The sequence below is a fragment of the Poeciliopsis prolifica genome, unplaced genomic scaffold (assembly GCF_027474105.1).
Source record: "Poeciliopsis prolifica strain line A6 unplaced genomic scaffold, Auburn_PproV2 SCAFFOLD050, whole genome shotgun sequence".
Classification (NCBI taxonomy): domain Eukaryota; kingdom Metazoa; phylum Chordata; class Actinopteri; order Cyprinodontiformes; family Poeciliidae; genus Poeciliopsis; species Poeciliopsis prolifica.
In genome coordinates this window covers 415,032-433,341 of record NW_026562425.1, presented here as the reverse complement: position 1 = coordinate 433,341, position 18,310 = coordinate 415,032, and the positions used below count along the sequence as shown (strand labels likewise).

Below are 18,310 nucleotides of genomic sequence, written 5' to 3'. Positions count from 1 at the left end.
CACCACTAGGGGGCTCCCAACAGCATCTTTGATTTTATTTTGTAGTGTTTCATTCATTTGACACATTTGTTAAAAATAAAAAAAATAAAAAACATTAAACTTTACAGTAAATTCAGTGTAACTTTTAAATTGTTAAATTAATATGCCACACTTAAATATCACTTTGCATTTCAAAATGCTAATTAATTAGTGTCTTTCCTTCAGGGTGAAAATAAATAGCCATAATAACACTGATATGTTGTAAGCTAATTACAAATGACACTAATAATAGTAGTAATATGATGTTGGCATGTTGGTAGAAGTGGCCCCCAAATCAGGATCTGCTCAGGGTCCCAGAAAGCCTTTGGCCGGCCCTGATCACATGTATTTAATTTCGTCACTTATGGTCTTCCAAACCACATTTTTTCTTATATTCAACCTCACAGATCACTTTCTTTTTTGTTTCGTTCAGGTACAGACAACAACTTAGCCATCGCTCATGCAGGACACTCAATCAACATCCCCAGCCCGCCGCCCTCGTCCAATCAGAGGGCAGGGATGCATTCGCCACCTCCCAGACGGGCTGCAGTCAGAGAGTTCAGCGGCACTTATGAGAGCCTGCCGGCCCGCTCCGTTCAGGTGAGACGAAAACAGTTCATGAGTCACTGAACTAAACTTTTTAACTGGTTTGCTTTCTGTTGGACTCCTACTCCACACCTTGTTTAAAGAATTTTGTCTCATTTTTATTGAGATTTATAGCTGAGAATAGAAAACTAAGGCTAAAATGTTTGCAGTCTTTTCAAAAATAGCCAGTTCCAGATTGGAAAAATGTCGCCTGGTTTGCAGTAGATTTTAGGGTCAAATGTCACCGAACTCAGCTTGAAAGTACGGCTCCGCCCCACCTTGGATGATACGGGTCCTGTTATTTACTTTTTGCAAGTTTTAATATTTCTATTTGGATTTCTACTGCTTCTAAAAACAGTCCAAGCGCTTTAAAAGAAACCCCCCAAAAAACATCAAATCTTCTTTTTGGTTTTTTTGTAATAAGTTGACGACTGTTGGTGTTTGGAAAATGAGTCGTTTCAAAAGCTTCCCGGTCACCTGGCAACCCAAGCGGAACTTCAGCCCTGTCACCTAGCAACCGGAGCAGAGTTCCAGGTCTTTCTACTGTTTTTGCTGAATAATGGCTGCTGGAAAAGACGAGTGTTTTGTCATCGACGTGCCATTCAGAAACCACTTCTTACATTCTTGTTGGTTGTGCTGGAGGCTCTACTTCTGCTTTTCAAACATGTAATTGCACATCTGTTTGCAGCCATTTTCATGTGCGATTGTAAATGTTGAGTTGGGGGGTGGGGGTGGCCAGCAGGAGCTTATTTGGATTTAAAGTGACATGAGGCTCTAAAACAACTCAAAATAGGCATAACTGATGAGTTGTGAATGCTGTCTAGCTTCATTCTTATGACTTTTTTTTTAATTATATTGAAGGAAGCTTATAGGAGAACACATTTCAGTTTTCAATGCAAAATAATATTCTAAAATGAGCACTGGTACATGGCATCATGCCTCCGCCATCATTGTTTACACACTCTCTCACACACACGGTTAATAATATTCATTCGTTAGCACACAATATTTTCTGTCTTTATTTTTTTTTGGGTGTTTTTTTACTCATGCCATATCCTGAACCATATATCTTGAACTCTGATGCAAGTTATATTTCTACAATTTTATTTTTAAATTTCTAAAACATTTATTTCTCTATTCCTCCAGGTGTCAGAGTCCTGTGTGGTTGAGTGCCCCAGCATTCAAATCACCACCATCTCCCCGGAGGATGACCCGGCGCAGCCCGTCCCCAGCTACTGGGACATGGGCAGCGGCGGCGGCGGCGGCAGCGGCGGCTGGGACAGGGAGCGCCTCTACCTCCCCCTTCTGGACCCTTTCTCCTACCGCGACCGGTTCCCTGGCTCCCTCAGCCCCAGCCCCGCCTCCAGCCCGTCGTCCCGCGGCTGGCTCAGCCCCGCCTCCAGCTGCGACTCCTTGCTGGTGGAGGAAGAGGAGCTCAATGAGGCCAACGTTGGTTTCGGACTGTCCCCGTCCTCCAGGCCCACTTCCCCAGGAGGAAAGAAGCGCAGGAACTCTCCTCTGGCGTCTCCCTGCATCTCGCGGAGGAGCAGCTACTCGGAGGACCTGCAGGGATGCAACCTGGAGGGCGGAGAGTCCGCCTCGCAGTCGCAGGCGCTGCCCGGAAGCTGCGAGCTCAACATCCCGCAGAAAACCAGGAAGACGTCCCTGGAGCAGGTGGAAGTCCTGGCTTGTTCATTTGAGAAAAACATGTGGCCGCATTTCCATCAGCCACAAAAATGTGTAAATTTAAATTATGAAAGCAAATTTGCCTTATGCAAACAATTCAGTTTTGAAATAACATTTTTTTTTACTAAACTAAAAGGTTTCTTGTTCCAGATAAAGATAAAGAGAAAAAAAAGAAGTAAATTTCTGCCCAAATAAATAAAAATTTTCTTTTAGATCAATCTTCTTCATTCTTTTTCAAGCTCAGGGAATCATTTTTCTGAAATCAATTAATCAGAGAATCATTGATTTTTCAATCAAAATAATTGATTGAGAAATCAAAAAATTTTCTGAAAAAACTCAGATTAATCTCCGATTTTTTGAGAAAAAAATTTAAATTGTGTGAGTATAAAAAGTTAACATTTTTTCACTTTTAAAACTCTGGTTGATCTAAAAATTTATTATTTTTTTCTAGCAAATTTTTGATTATTTAAATTCAGAGACTTCCATGTTTTTTTCTGAGATTAATCTAAAAAAATTTTTTGTTTTTTTTTATTTCTCAAACTCAGAAACTTGTTTTTTTCAGAACTTTTCTGAGATTTATCCATAAATTTCAGAGTTTTTTGACAGAAATTTGCTTCTTTTATATTCTTCCTAACCACAACAGTCCTAATACTCCAAAGTAAGTAACTGGGTTTCCATTAACCATAAATTGCACAAATTGAAATGGAAACATGGCAATTTAAAAAATAAAAATAAAATAAAACTCACTCTGAGTTTCAAAAGTAAAAAAATTTGCAAGAAAATATTCAGAAATTGTTGTGGCTATGACTGAAACATGAATTTATCTCATGTAACTGTTTACATCCTGCCCTTATTTTTAATGACGTATTGTGTGAACAACCTTAATCATGTTTGATTTTGATTTAATTTCTCATTTAAGGGAAACACTGTAATTGTGTTTTTATATAAGCAAAGATTTGCTCATATTTGTAATGTAAATGCATTTGAATCAGCTGTTAAACAGAGACGTGTTTCGCTGCAGTTGTCTCCCAGAGAAGTGGACCAGGAGCCGGGTCTGGGCCGAAGCTCCCCCTGTCCGCTGCCGGAGAACCAGCAGCCCAGGAGAGAGCCCCCGACTCTGGGCATGGACTACCTCCCTGTTCCTCCTGCCCTGGCCTGGGGCAGAACCAGAGCCAGCGCCCACAGTCCTCTCTTCAGGCAAGAACATATTTTATGGTAAAAAACGGTGTGAGGGATTCTGATGTCCTCTAGTCGAACTGAAAAACAACCAAAGACACTTGAGAAGTGCATCCACCCTGCTTCGCTTTAGAGTTTCCAGAATTATTGAAATTTGATCTCAAATAGACAAAACCATAAATCCTGGAAAGGTTGCCAGTCCAACGGAGGGCAACAAAGAGACAGGCGGGGCAAACAATCATGTTCCCACTCTTAAAGCTGCAATAATCTTTAGAGGTGAACCGACTGCAGAGTTCTGCCCGATCTCTAAAAAACCTCACTTGCCGATTCAGATTTTTTGGCCAATAGCATTTTTTTTCAGTCTGAAATGAGACTAAATTAGCTGGTCTGTCCGTCAAACTTCTCACCTTTTACTGAGCAACTAGCTACATTTACTCCCTTGCATTTACTTCAGAAAATGCAAGAAATAATGTTTCTCTTTTGGGAAACATTATTTCTACTCTTGCTTGAGTAAAATACCTGAAATTTTTACCCAATTAATGAAAGACAAACATGTTTTAACCAAAACTTCACCAGACACACACACCTGCAGTTTCTGTTAAAAGTTTCTGAAGTTTTTTATTGAAAGAAACTGATTTGCAAAAATTTTATTTTGCCTGATTTTGTTATTTTTTTGTCCTTAAAATAACAAAATTTTCACTTAACTTTACATTTTGGTCCATCTGATCATCTCATAATTTGTTCAGTTACTCACTACTTGAGTAAACTTTTATTTACTCCAGTAGTGTATAAATAATTTATTTATTAATTTTTTTTACCAAAACAAAAAATTTCCTGGACATTTACTTTTTACTTTTACTTGAGTAAAAATATGCCGAGGTATAAAATTGGTCAGAAACAACCAGTGCTAATTTAAATCGTTTTATTTGCTATATGTCTCACACTGGGTGTCTGTTGTGCTGTTATCTATGTTTTTCTCAGCTATAAAATAATCTCCTGTCCTTTAGGTCTAATGCTTTGCCTCCACTTGACTGGCCGCTCCCGTCCCAGTTTGACCAGTATGAGCTGCGCATCGAGGTGCAACCGCGGCCACACCATCGAGCCCACTACGAGACGGAGGGCAGCAGAGGCGCCGTCAAAGCCGCACCAACAGGACATCCTGTTGTCAAGGTGCGACTGACGTTTTTCACTGCAGAAAATCCGTCTAACCGGGATTTTACTCCAAATTTCTTTTATTTAAACCAAAAGGGTCCAAACTGTCTGAGGGACTAAAGTAAATAATTAAATCAACTTTACATTTCATATATAATGTATTAAATTAAATTCACTTTATTAAATCTTATGCAGTAGATTTCAGAAATTTACTTTATTAAATGTGTAAGTATATTTATCTTATTATGTAAATTTATTTACTTTAAATAAAATACATTTGAATATTAAATAAGATATTTTGATTAAAAAAACCTACTTTTTTAGCATCTAAAATTTTGTTTATATCTTTTAGAAATTTTAAAAATATTTTTACATAGTCATATTTTTTTTTAGAAATGTAGGGGTAATAGGCATTTTTAGATAAAAAATCTATTTCTTATCTAAAAAGCATACTTTTTATTTTTTATAATCTTTTTTTTTTTTTTCATTTTTTTCTATTTTCAGATTTCCCCCCCCTGCCCCGCAAAATATCAACAAATCAAATTTTTGCATCTAAAACAAAAAGGTTTTTAAGATGCAAATTATAAAAATTGTCTGAGTTTGTAATTCTATAATTATACAAAATAACAAAGAATTAAAACTTTAGACTTAGAATGAATAAGAAGCTTATGTATTACCAAACATTTCATTCTTCTTATAAATCCAAAATTTGTCAAACTAAATGAAAAGAAATGAAAAAAAAAAAAACCTTTATATTTGCTTTAAACTGTGCCAGTGGTCCACACAGAAATACATACAGGACCGTAAATGGCCCCAGCCTCCACTTTGGCCACCCCTGATTTAAGCAGAAGTCATATTTTTTTCAGTGTTTTGTGATGAAGGAAAGTCACTTGCGTCTCCTGCTGCTTTCGTCACAGTGTGGTTTGTTTCTGTGTCCAGCTGTGCGGCTACGCAGACAGGAAGCCGCTGTCGCTGCAGGTTTTTGTCGGAACGGCCGACGATCGCTCGATCAGACCTCATCCTTTCTACCAGATACACAGGTACAGACCACTGTCAATGCAATGAACTAAAACCAAACAAATAACTCACACTGGCACTAACTGAAGGAAACAAAAACAGTGTTTGATGGAGAAAAACTATAACTAATAAAATCTAAGCTAAACCTAAACAATATTCAACTACTAAAAACCAGCAAACACACTGGACAAACAAAAAGTCACAATGAAATGAAACTAAACTATAATGAAAAACCCGAAACTATTTTAACCCTGGAGCAGAAAGAACTAATTTATCTCCATGCTTCTTTTTCAATGGATTAAATCTAAAACTCCTCACAAGATGCATCATCTAACTGCGGCTTTAAATGCAGTGTAACGAATCGTTTTCTGCCTCCAGGAAATATCTCCTCCCATTTTTTCTCTGAATTCAAAAATCAGACAGATAAATAATATCAGGATTTATTCAGGACATCACAGCTACTACTCAAGCTCATCTGAGATTTTTTTAAACATCTAATTAGTACGGTTTGTTTATACTTATACTTACTTTTTTGCTGGATTACAAATGTTTAGAAAGCCAGAATAAACACACAAATGTAATGAAGAAATTTACTTTTTAAAGAATATGTGATACTAGACATTTACAATTGTTTTCAAATTTATTTGTAAGTTAGTTTTATTTCATTTCAAGTAAGATTTTGTGTTTTTGCAGTGATCAGCAATACCTCTCACTGAATCTTGACTGTTTTATTTGTCTCAATTAGTTTTTTTTTCTCCTCTAACACATATACAAAATATATAAAAAGGAGTATTTTCATTTGTTTTGATGGTATTTGTCAAATGAATGTTAAAAGGAAAACAGATAACTGAAATATCTTGGATAAGCTGATGTACCCAACATTTGTGGACTCTTAATTTTAAATGTTTCTCTTTGTGTAGGGTGACCGGGAAGATGGTCGGCACCGCCAGCCATGAAAGCGTCCAGGCAGGAACCAAACTGCTGGACATCCCCCTCAACCCCGAGAACAACATGACCGCCCTGTGAGTAGGAACTGAAGCCTTCAGATCTGTTTTGTGTTGCTACTTAAAATCTTTAAGCCTACTTCATGTTGTCAGGCAGGTTATGTTTAAGATTTCTTTATTCTTCATGTCTGTCAGCAGTTGTGCACATGATAACTGAAAAGCTAGTTGCGCTAACCCAAAAGCACTAATCATTAGCATTAGTTATGCTAAAGCTAAAGTGCTATTCCAATATGGTATTTAGCAGAAGCTAATGCTAATATCCAACTCCCCATCTGTTACAACAGTATATTGCCCTAAACAGGATATAATTTGTTATTGCATGTCTTTCTGCACAGAAAGTGATTATGTGGAACAGATTTTTCACTCTTTATTTCAGTTTGTTTTGAGTTTTGCTAATTGTTTCTGATTTTGCCTGACTGAACACAGCAGCAGGACTTCGGTTAGAGAGCATATAAGTAGATTATAAAGTGTTTGCTACATCTTTAATACAGAATAAATGCCTGCAGGTGGACAACGTGAGAAAATCTGGTCAATCAAAGCTTATGTATTATTTAATAAGGGTGCACTTATTTTTCCATGTAGGGCTAAGTTGTTTTGCATAGCCTGTTCTTCTCACTTCACATTTAAAATTGCATTTCGCTTCTCAGTCTTAAAAACTATATTTATGTCTGCCTTGATTTGCCCAAATTTAGCTAAATTTTAGTGCCTGATTTTTGTGTTCCTGCTCGACATTTAAACTTAATCTGCTGCTTCTGTGAGTTTTAAAAAAGAAAACGTATAAAATATCTTTCTCGAAAGGCTATTACAGTCAAAGAATATTTTCTTTGAAATAATTAGAATTTCAAAGAATATTTTCTTTGACTGTAATATTAGTCAAAGATATTCCAAAACATCAAATGTACACATTTGAAGAAAGATGATTGTAAAAGTTTAAAACCTATGTTTTTTCTTCTGTCTGAATTTCCTTACATATGAAATAAGATTGTCGCGGTTTCTTCTACTTCAGAAAACATAATTTCATTTAACAATTTTGTTTTTCAGCATCGACTGCGCTGGGATTCTGAAACTGAGAAACTCCGACATCGAGCTGCGAAAAGGCGAAACGGACGTCGGAAGGAAAAACACTCGCGTGCGTCTGGTGTTTCGTACTCACCTCCCTGTAGCGCCCCCTGTTGGCCCTCCAGGGCGCGTCCTGGCTCTGCAGGTCGCCTCTTTGCCCATTGAATGCTGTAAGACGCTGCATTAAGTTTAACTGAATTTAAAACCTCGTTGTAATTCTACGAGAGGCCAACGTTTGTCCGTTTATCGCTTCAGCTCAGCGGTCGGCCCAGGAGCTTCCTGTCATCGAGTCCGTTAGCGTCACGTCCTGCTCCGTGGAGGGAGGCGAGGAGCTGCTGCTGAGCGGGAGCAACTTCCTGCCGATCTCCAGAGTTCTCTTCATGGAGAGGGGCACCGGTATGAGGTTGACACCAACCCAAAATCACGTAGAGTCCAAAAACAATTAAATAAAATAAGCAAATACACCCTGGTCTATTTTGTACACAGTCAAATGTTAAGCTAGTATTAACGTTAGCTTAAACAAGCTAATCACATATCTTAAATTATGTCGTGGCTGGACTATTTAATCTCAAATATTCGATGTAGATGTTATTTTCTTGCCGGACTGTCAGGCAAAAGTTTCAGTTGCTCCCAAACATTTTCATTACGTTCTGCGAATCAAGCTTATTGAGGCTACCGCTAATTAGCTGCTAATCCTTAGCTAGTTGGCTAGCTTTTCTGCGTCTATCACTGCTAGGTGTAAATTATCATCTGTTGACTGGACATTTGCTCACTTCTGTCGCTTACTTCTTTCTTTAAATTTTTTTTTGTAAAACTGGTGGTAGATTAAACTTAAAGTGGTCTTAGAAATATCTTTAAAAGTATTTATGAAACCTTCAGAAACCCTGAAATCATTTATTTAAAGTTCTCAATAATTAGAATTTCTGCAATTATTGCTGAATGTGACACTTGGTGTTTGATCTAATTGGTAAATATAGCTGGACATCAATATAATGTAGCAATGCTACTTTATGTTTCTGATTTTTGTTGTTTTTTCATCAATGTCAAGCTTTTTAAATTAAATGTATTTTGCCATATATAAAGTTTCTCTTTGCTCTGGCACATCAGATGGGAAACTACAGTGGGAGGAGGAGGCCCATGTGGACCGGGACAACAGCAATGAGGTATTTTTTTGCCTCTCACTCAGTTTAAATGTTTGTCGATGATCTGCCCAGGGAATACTTTTATATTTATGTCATTATTGACTTAAATATAAGCAACAAAACTGTGGATATAGTAAATAAAAGACAATCTGATACCCATAGGTTGGTCAGATTGATTGCTAGCTTCCAACATTTTGCAGAAAAATTGCAGACTGGGTGATGAACTCAGAACTTTATTGTTCCATGGCAGCAGTGCTACCACTTTGATCCTCTTTGCAGCGCATAAATAGTGATAAATTGATCCAGTAATTATTGCAATAAATTATAAAATGGTTTTTTTTGTGAGCATTTTCAAGTAATATGTTGATAATGGCATTATCATGCAAGTTCCAGACCAATAATCTTTAGTTTTGTGACAAAAACACTGGAACTGGAAGACATTTTATATATCCAAAATAAAAGATGGACAACCAAAACAATAAATGAAATTAAAATAAAAACCAAATACAACCAAAACCAGATTGATTATAATGTGTCTATAAACAAAATTCCCTTAAAAATAATAATCATTGGTATGAAAATTGTCACGCCATTATTTGTGGTTAGTAAGGTATATAATCAAACTTCTGACTTTTGGGTGTTTTGGTTGTTTTTCATTTGAATTACCTTGAGAGAATTTGGACAAAGTTTAAAAGTGTCTCCAAAATATTTGAATAAAACACTAACACAATTTGTGTGCATTTTTTTCTAGTAAAGTGCAAAAACTATAATTTGATAACTAATAAATAACATATTTTTTGAGGTTGAGTTGAGAAACTAAAATGCAAAAATGTAAATTTCAAGAGGGAAACTGACACTATCATTGATCTGATACTGATACTTATCTGGTATCTATATTATTGATAATCTTTCTCGATTAACCCACATTTTGCAGAAAATCCACACCACATGTTACTTTTAATAGTGAATGTAAATGCATTCTTTACTGGTTCAGTTCTTCATGTGCCCATACCGGCTTTTAGCAGCAAATTTGTGTCTGACACAATGGTTTAACTATTAAGCAGTAGGTAGAAAAGCATTAAATCAGATCCATAAAACTAAATCACAGCACAGCCTCAGTGGTTGAGACTCTGCCAAGATGGAGTCTAATGTGCCCAGTTTAGCTTGTTAAACTCGTTCTTTTGTTTGCTAAAAGCGCCACATCTGTTGGAACTAAATGGGTAAAAAAGGCAAAACTATTAACAAAATGTTGTTGAAAAATTAGTCACTCGCATTTCAGTCCATTCTTTTCTCTCTAATGGAAACATACCAAGCAGACAGAAAGGATGTATATGCCCAAAAATGTTTATACTTTTATGATATTTTGTTAGCTTTTAATGATAGATATTCAAGATTGATATATATATATATATATATATATATATATATATATATATATATATATATATATATATATATATATATATTATATATATATATATATATATAAAGTTGTCCTGCATTATTCAGTGTAGCTCCTGTTTATTCAGTGTATGTAAATATCTGGTTTCAATTATATACATGGATACTCAGTTGAAATCAAATATTTATATACACCGAATAAACTGAAGTCGAATGTATGTACAAATGTCAACTTTTGAATTTGTGGAAACTTACAAGAAAAATCTCTGACAGAAATTCTCACTAAATGAGCAAATACAAATAATTTAGGAAATTCTAAATAACCTAAAACAAAAATAAGTTTGGTTTAATTTAACTTCAGACAGCAAGAATAAAACATGTTTCTGTCTTTTTATCTAGTGAATGTAAATATCTGGTTTCAACTGTCTTCAGGCTTTAATCTTACACTTTAAAACTTTGATTCAATGTATTTAAGATTTATTCTCTGTATTAGTTATATATTTGAACAGCAAATGTAAATGCATTCTATCATAATGCGTACCTATATATGCGTGTATTTGTTGCTGCAGTGTTTGCTGTGCGTGAGGGTTCCTGCCTACAGCGACCTCTCCGTCAGTCGGCCCGTGTCTGTCAGTCTGTACGTCTCCAATGGGAAGAGGAAGCGGAGCAGCACACACTGCTTCAAGTTCCTTCCTGGTGAGCGACTCGCGTCTTTATTACTTCATTAATGCTCCTGATGTTTGCAGTAGCATGTAGAGAGGTACTGATCCGATTTTCATATTGGTGACAATGTGTCTGATCCACAACGGCCAATCTAATTCTATGCTTTTTTCTCTGAGCAATGTCATGCTGGAATATTTATTTTTTGTTACCGTTATGACTCCTAATTGCACTTTCTAAACCATTTGAAAGAAGATTTATTGCAGTTTCTTTTTGTCAGTTTCAATTTCCTAATTACACTGACTGAACAAATCAGAGTTTTCATCTGGTTTTACCACTGTACAATGGCTGCTGGAAAAGATAAATGGTTGTATGCAGAAACCACTTGTTGCATTCTTGTTGATTGTGCAGAAGGCCCCACTTCTGCTTTTCAAAGATGTATGGTTGTGTAATTGCGTATCTGTCTGCATCCATTTTCACATGCGAGTGTAAATTTTGAGTTAGTGGGCGTGGCCAGCACCTAATTTGAATTTAAAGTGACAGGAAGCCCTAAACAGCTCTAAATAGGCAGAAATGACCAATCGAAAATCTTGTGATCTAAGAATTATTTTGTGGAAAAAATTAAATGAACATGTTTTGTACAGAGATCTATGTTCAAGTCTGGATAAGTGAGAAAAACTGAAAATGTAGTATGGGAAAAAGTCTGAGTGTACATATTTAGTTTCCTAAAATGGAAAAGTCTAATTTTCGGGTTTTTACATGATGATCTTTATTTTAAGTCTCATCAGAACTTTTTTTTCTCCATCTTATTGATCTTGTTTGTTCGTGAGTTTCAGTCACTCAAACATCACGTCACATCCTTTCTGGCCTCCAGATTCTTTTACATCAGCTGCACTCAAAGTTCTTGAACTGAGTTCAAATAGATGTCAAAGCATCAATTGATTAGAAGAATCTGTTTTAAATTTAGAATGAACCAGCCCAGATTTCTCCAATTGTTAAAGATGTTTCCTGATTTAAATTTTTCCAGATGCTGGCAGGAAAAGTCTGGAGTTTTAAAATGGGAGATTTGTAGGAACGCTGCCTCCTGCTTAATGTGTGCTGGCAAGATAAAATTAGGTCTTTTTCTATGGTTGATTTACTTTGTTAAAAGTTCCTGGAATAGTAAAACATATTAAAAAGTTGATGCAGGAATGGTTAGGAGTGCAAAGCACTGATAATTTAATAAGAAAATGTAATATTTTTCAACAAAAGATGAACTTACATTGACTTTTTACACACTTTAACGAGGGGTGAAAATAGGTTTATTTGTTGGTTCAGTTTGTTGGGGACATAATCGAACATCTCCTATGTTTGTGCAGTTCTTGCAGAAAATAGCTAAATGTGTAACTTTTATATTCCTGTTTTCTCTCATTACAATTTGTATGTTTTTAACAACATACAAGGCAATTATCATGCTTCGCTTCTCCTGTTTCTATGCGGTAGAAATTTGAGTTTTTCAAGTTTAATGATTGCAATCTTTACCTCATTCTACATATTTGAGATTTATTTGCAGCCATGTAGATTAATAAAACTGATAAAGTGTGTGTTAACTTTATGTCTTATATGTTACATTTGCTTTTAAACCAGGTTGATAACAGCATATATGTTACTAAATTTTAAAGGAAAATTCACTTTTTCCATGTTTTTTTACTCAGCTGCTTCTAAAAATGCTTTAAAAAAAGATGAAGCCATTTGTTGGCAATAAGTTAATGATTTTATTCCTGACTTCTTTCTGGCGTTGAGTCACATTTGACAGGCGCTGTGCTGTTACCTAGCAACCCCAGCTAAGCCCAGCTCTGTTACCTAGCAACCAGAGTGTTTGCCCAGTTGGTTTTACTGGTTTATGTGCCGTCCAATGGCTGCTCTTAAAGACAAGTGTTTTGCTGTTGACTTACCATCCAGAAACCACTTTCTGCATTCCTGTTGGTTGTGCAGGAGGCTCCACTTCTGCTTCTCAAAGATGTAAGGTTGTGGATCTGTTTGCAGCCATTTACAACAGTAATTTCTTCAGCTAGTGAAATTAGGAGATTAAATTGGCCAATGTAACATGGCTGTTAAGAAACTGAAATTGACAATAGCAATAGGTTGACTACCTTGGTTAAACCTGTAAAAAATAAAATAAAACAAACCTTCTTTCAAATTGTTCAGAAAGTGCAGCTAGGACTTATAAGGTAAGAAAAAGTCAAATAAACAATAAAACTTCAGTTCGATCAGAGCAGAAAGTATAGAATTAGGCTGAATGAATCTAAATAGATTGGGCGCATTGTCACATCTATTTTTTTATCAATATGGGGACTGATACAGATAGCTCTAGCTTAAGCCTGCTAATAATTTCTGACCATAAAAAACCCAGGATAACTAGAAATATTATGTAAACTAGATAACTGTTTTCCTCTCAGTTATGTTTAAAGAAGAGGATCCTTTGCTGTCCCGTCCCTCTGTTCCCCCTCTGGACGGGGTAACTGTGGGTCCGCTCAGAATGGACAGAGGCTTCCACGTGTCTGACGACCGCGGCCTCGGCTTCCACCTTCCCCCCTACCCCTACCAAGAGGAGTACTGCCCCAAACCCGACAGCGCCGTGGAGGAGCCAGGCGGGTCCAGGCCGCCCCTGTCCGAGCGTAACCCCAGCTTTGAGAACCTAGAGCTGGGCTTCACCGAACTGCTCCCCCCTCTGTATCCCCGCGGTCCTCAGCCTCCGTCCCCGTCTCCTTCCCCATGGCTGGACTCCCCCTACCTGTCCTCTTCGCCCTCTCCGTCCCACTCCTCCTCTCTCAGCCCGTTCCCCACCGAAAGCCCCCTCGCCAACTCCCCGCTGCCACCCATCCCCACCTCTCCTTTCCCGCAGTACTCCGCCTATCCTCAGGAGCTGTGTCCCTCGCCTCCGTCCAACCCTTACCAGGACGTCTGTCCAGCGCCGTACTCCCACTACGAGGGCTGGGAACCTCAGGGAAGGATGCTGGGTACGAGTCACGGGGGAGAGGGGGACGCCAAAAACCAGGAGTGTCCACTGGAGTTTACCAGCTCGGCCTCTATGCACCACATTACCTTCGAAGAAGGTGAGGCAATTATAAGAGACAACTAGAACATTTCTGAAGATCTGACCAGAATAAGGGCTACTGTTGCTGAAAGTAGCATCTGTAGCATCACAATCATGTCGACTAACATCGATGTAGTCCATTCAGCTACATATAGGTATTACATGAAAAATGAGCTAAAATATTTATTTATGTGTTTGGTCACTAGAATATGGCGCCACCTAGTGGACATGGGGAAAGATTATTTTGTGTTTCCTCACAATGAATTGGCTAATACGCCCTAATCTGTTTTGTATACAGTCACAAATGTTGATTTAAAATTGCAAATATGTTCACATTTAAAGAGCTAAAGCTCTGATACAGATAGCTCTAGCTTAAGCCTGCTAATAATTTCTGACCATAAAAAACCCAGGAGCTAAAGCTCTTTAAATGTTTAAAACCTACTAAAACCTTTTATTATAGCAGAAAATATGGTGGACGGCGTAACAAAGTCTTTCAGTATTCAGTTATGCCGCATGAACTGATCAGTACATTATTGGGAGAGGACGCAAAAGAAAAAATAAAATCCCACATGACCACAAGGGGGCTCCATACTAGATATACGTAGTTCTATTTGGCCTGAACTCACATAATCTGGGGTTACAATACCTAACCAGTTTTTTTTAATCATTAATATAAACAATCAACCTCAAAAAGGTACCATAACGTTTTGACAACACATACAGAAAACAAACAAAAGTAAAATTACTGAGATTAATCTCAAAATTTCCGCCTAAATTTTTGACAAAAATGTACTTTTTTTTTTCTCTATCATCAATGACCCTAATGCACCATTGTATTCGTCAGATGCAGACGGAGCTATTTATTGCTATTTTAACAGTTTTTTAATGGTTTTTATCTGTACATGCCGACTCAACCCGCCCTTTGGAACATCTCGTTTTGGGCCAAAGTGAAAATGAATTTTATACCCCTCTTTTAGGATGTTTTATCGCCTGATAGTCGGGTAGACTCGGTTTGATTTGGAACCAAAATTGTAACATTTGTTACACACAATTCAGATTGTCATTTACCTCTCTTATTCTGTCTCCTCCATAGTGTCAGAGTTCATTGGGGAGGACATCCAGGCCTACCAGTCAGGCTCGCACATGAACAACTAGTCCAGCTGGTGATGAACCCGACTTGATGTTCAGCATCTTTTTAAATTCCCTTTGCACTTGGTATTAAGTTGGGATATCTGCAGTAGCACATAAGTGACAGGGGAATCTGGTGGGAAATGTATGCAATTTTATTCCAACCACTGTTTTATAAAAAGAAAACTGATGTTTTAAAATATCTGCCAAAATAAATTATATAAGAAACTACGCTGTGTGAGTCTGGTGTCTCTTTTGAATGTTTATTTGTAGCCTGAAACAAACAGACTTGAAAGAATGAAAGCGGAAATAATTATTGTTGAAAAAAATGTAATGAATTAATTATATTGGGGCCACAAAGTTTATAGCAACTATTAACTGCACAAAAATCTTTTAATTAACCAAAGATGACTATTCCGCAAACTTTTTCTCAGTTGCACAATTTAAGACCCAATGTCGCCAAATAGCAGTCAGTACAAGGTTTTTGTGCAGTTAATAGCTGCTGAAACTGTGTAGCATATACATATATGTATATAAATACATATATAGGTTTTTTTAAGCTAACCAGTTAACATGAACTGATTCTCTAAATCAGTCCAAATGTGCTTCAAGATGTTAAAACCATAGCTTGTTTCTGTTGAAGTGAACAAGCTGAAATGGTTTTCAAAAAAGTAGTTACTTTCCAAATTTTACAATTCTGCAGTCGAACTAAAAGTCCTATATTCTGCTGTCTGCTTTTGAAAATTTAAAAAGCATCTGCTGCATTAAAGATGGATGCAAATGTTTAAAATCGGAATTGTAAAAAGCAACTAGAAAGAAATTTAGTTTGAATTTAGTTAGAAGTGACCTTTTCATCATAACCATACTGAAATTTCAACGACCCACTGACTTACTTTTCCAACTTTGGCTCATATTTTTTTCATCCAAAATGCTGCTGCTTGGGTCCTGACCAACGCTGTGAAAGTGAATTGTTAAATTATGGATTTAAACTCTAGTTATTTTTCTGTGAGGCACTGAAAGATCTTGGAACTACAGAAACGGGTTGCCGATTCGAACCTTTGTCCAGTATGGTGCTTTCACTTTAGCATAAGAAGCTAATTAAAAATAAAAATTAACCCAAAATGTTGTTAAAAATGTGAAGCTCCCTTATATTTGAACATAAACTATGATGCAGTTTTTTGGGCCGGGAGTTTGTAAAAGAACACATCCGGACTACTTGCATCAATTTTACATGTTTGTCTTTTTAGGCATACTTTCCCACTCTAAAAATACCCAAGCAAGGCCAGTCTGACATTAAATTAAAGCAAACCAAATTTCAGTCTACTCAGCTTTAAAAGAGTGCTTGAAATGTTTGGATAACCAGATATAATGGAAAAACAAAATCCTGTCTTGTATTTTCTTTCGATACACATCATTTTCTACCATTTTTCAAGTTTCTTTAAAAGAAAAAAAAGGATAAAAGGGGAAAAATAAATTTGTAAGCAGTAGAAAACATGAAAATGTGATTTGGTGTCAACAAAAGTCAAAAAATGTTTAAAATGTATCTTTTTTCTTTTAATTTAACTGGATTTTTGTAGATTTCTGAGTCCATTATGTGTAAAGAGAAGTTTTCAGACTGTTTGACATCAAAAAGCATTTTATGCAGTTTCTCTTTTTTATTTGGATAGAAAAATAGATCTCTTACCAGTACAGTATTTGTGATACGTTTATTATCCTTTATTGAGCCAAGTGTAACTGAGATCAACATTTTTTGCAAAACAAATAAACTAAAATTAATGCCTTGTCATAGCAACTTACATCACTGTACAGTAAAGTGTTGCCTTGCACTTGAGCAACATCATGGACACTCTGTTTTTCCCTTCAGCTGACCAAATTAAGTTCAAATTAAGATTATTACTTGGACTAGAAATTGGATTCTCTGCCTTTTTATGAGTCTGAGCCCTTCTACACTGCAAATCACAAAATCTCACCATGTATTTTTGGTCTAGTTTCTAGTGCAAGCATCTTAGTATGTTTGAAATAAGGCACAACTGCCCTACAAGTAACTTTTCAGTGAAATATTGGAGCTTCTTTTTAGTTAATAATTCCTTGTGAAAAAGTACTTGTCACACTGGCAGATTATTTCACTTCTAACAAGACATTTTTCTAAGTTAAGTTAAATAACCTAGTACATTCTCATCAATATTTTTAAATTATTGACTTAAAATAAATTTCTACATTGTGCTGAAACTTGCCACTTTGTCAAATTTAGTGTTTTACAGTGTACTTTTGTAGAATAGTGTCAGGTTAGCAGCAGATTGTGTTGAGAGATGATGCGTTTCTGAAATAATCCAGATCCAGCATGACTATATAAGTAAGGCGTGACGCCTGCTGGAGGGTTCAAAGGTTACCCACACACCCAGTGCGTTGCCTCAAGTGAGATGGAAAACCCAACTTGTACATTTTCTGCACTTTGTTATCTAATGAAGATGTAAAAATGTCCAAAGAAAAACATGCAGAGCTGAAACTTGATAGAGATAGATAAATTAATTTGAAGAATTTTGTTTTTTTTAATGATAGAATATTACAGAAGTATTCTCATGTTTATTTTTGATTCTCTTTTTATATCCTGATTTTAATTATATTTTTATACATCTTATACTGCAACTGATTATTTCCTCATTGATTTATTTGTTCTTTCATTCTATTTTCTATGTAAAAGGCTCAAACATGTGTATAACTTTTTAATACTTTGTGTCATAATTAGAGTTAGAAAACAGCAATATTAGAGTCACAGCACCACCTATCATCACTTTTGCCCCCAACCAACCAGACTTTTGCATAAACTTTGTAAATTGTGTTTGATAAACATACTAAAAAAATACCAGCCTGGATTACAAGAATGTCTGTCTGAATGAAAACAAATAAGACGTTTTACATTTTTATTTTGGGAAAATTCCTGGCATTTTTATCAGATTTGCATGAAATAACTTCAGGTTCCACTAGGGGGCGGTATAGCTTCAAACATCACGCAAAGCTTCTTTTATTTGTACTTTGCAAAAATATTGAAGATAAATTTTGGGCTATTTCACTCATAACATGGGAAAAATGTCTGGTTACAAGTGAAATAATCTGCCTGAGGAACAAGAACTTTAAAAAAATGGATATTAAGGAATTATTTACTTAAAATAAGCTCTTATATCTTGCTGAAATTTTACTTGTACTGA

General features: G+C 36.3%; 1 protein-coding gene across 1 annotated transcript; it reads left to right on the top strand.

Annotated features, from left to right (window-relative positions):
• Positions 1-468: 468 nt before the first annotated feature.
• On the top strand, positions 469-15,335 carry nfatc4 (nuclear factor of activated T cells 4). The gene is made up of 12 exons (XM_055058398.1): positions 469-618; positions 1,750-2,277; positions 3,311-3,486; positions 4,473-4,635; positions 5,557-5,657; positions 6,555-6,656; positions 7,680-7,867; positions 7,953-8,093; positions 8,805-8,860; positions 10,810-10,936; positions 13,339-13,995; positions 15,070-15,335. Exons 1-12 carry the CDS (start codon positions 538-540, stop codon positions 15,129-15,131), a joined length of 2,382 nt encoding a protein of 793 aa, XP_054914373.1. The 5' UTR covers positions 469-537; the 3' UTR covers positions 15,132-15,335.
• Positions 15,336-18,310: the final 2,975 nt, after the last annotated feature.

Excerpts from the sequence above, each read along its gene's own strand:
- nfatc4 (XM_055058398.1), top strand. The coding sequence starts at position 538 with ATGCATTCGCCACCTCCCAGACGGGCTGCAGTCAGAGAGTTCAGCGGC. Across the intron at positions 2,278-3,310 it reads GGAAGACGTCCCTGGAGCAG|TTGTCTCCCAGAGAAGTGGA; the intron begins GTGGAAGTCCTG and ends GTTTCGCTGCAG. Across the intron at positions 8,861-10,809 it reads ACCGGGACAACAGCAATGAG|TGTTTGCTGTGCGTGAGGGT; the intron begins GTATTTTTTTGC and ends TTGTTGCTGCAG.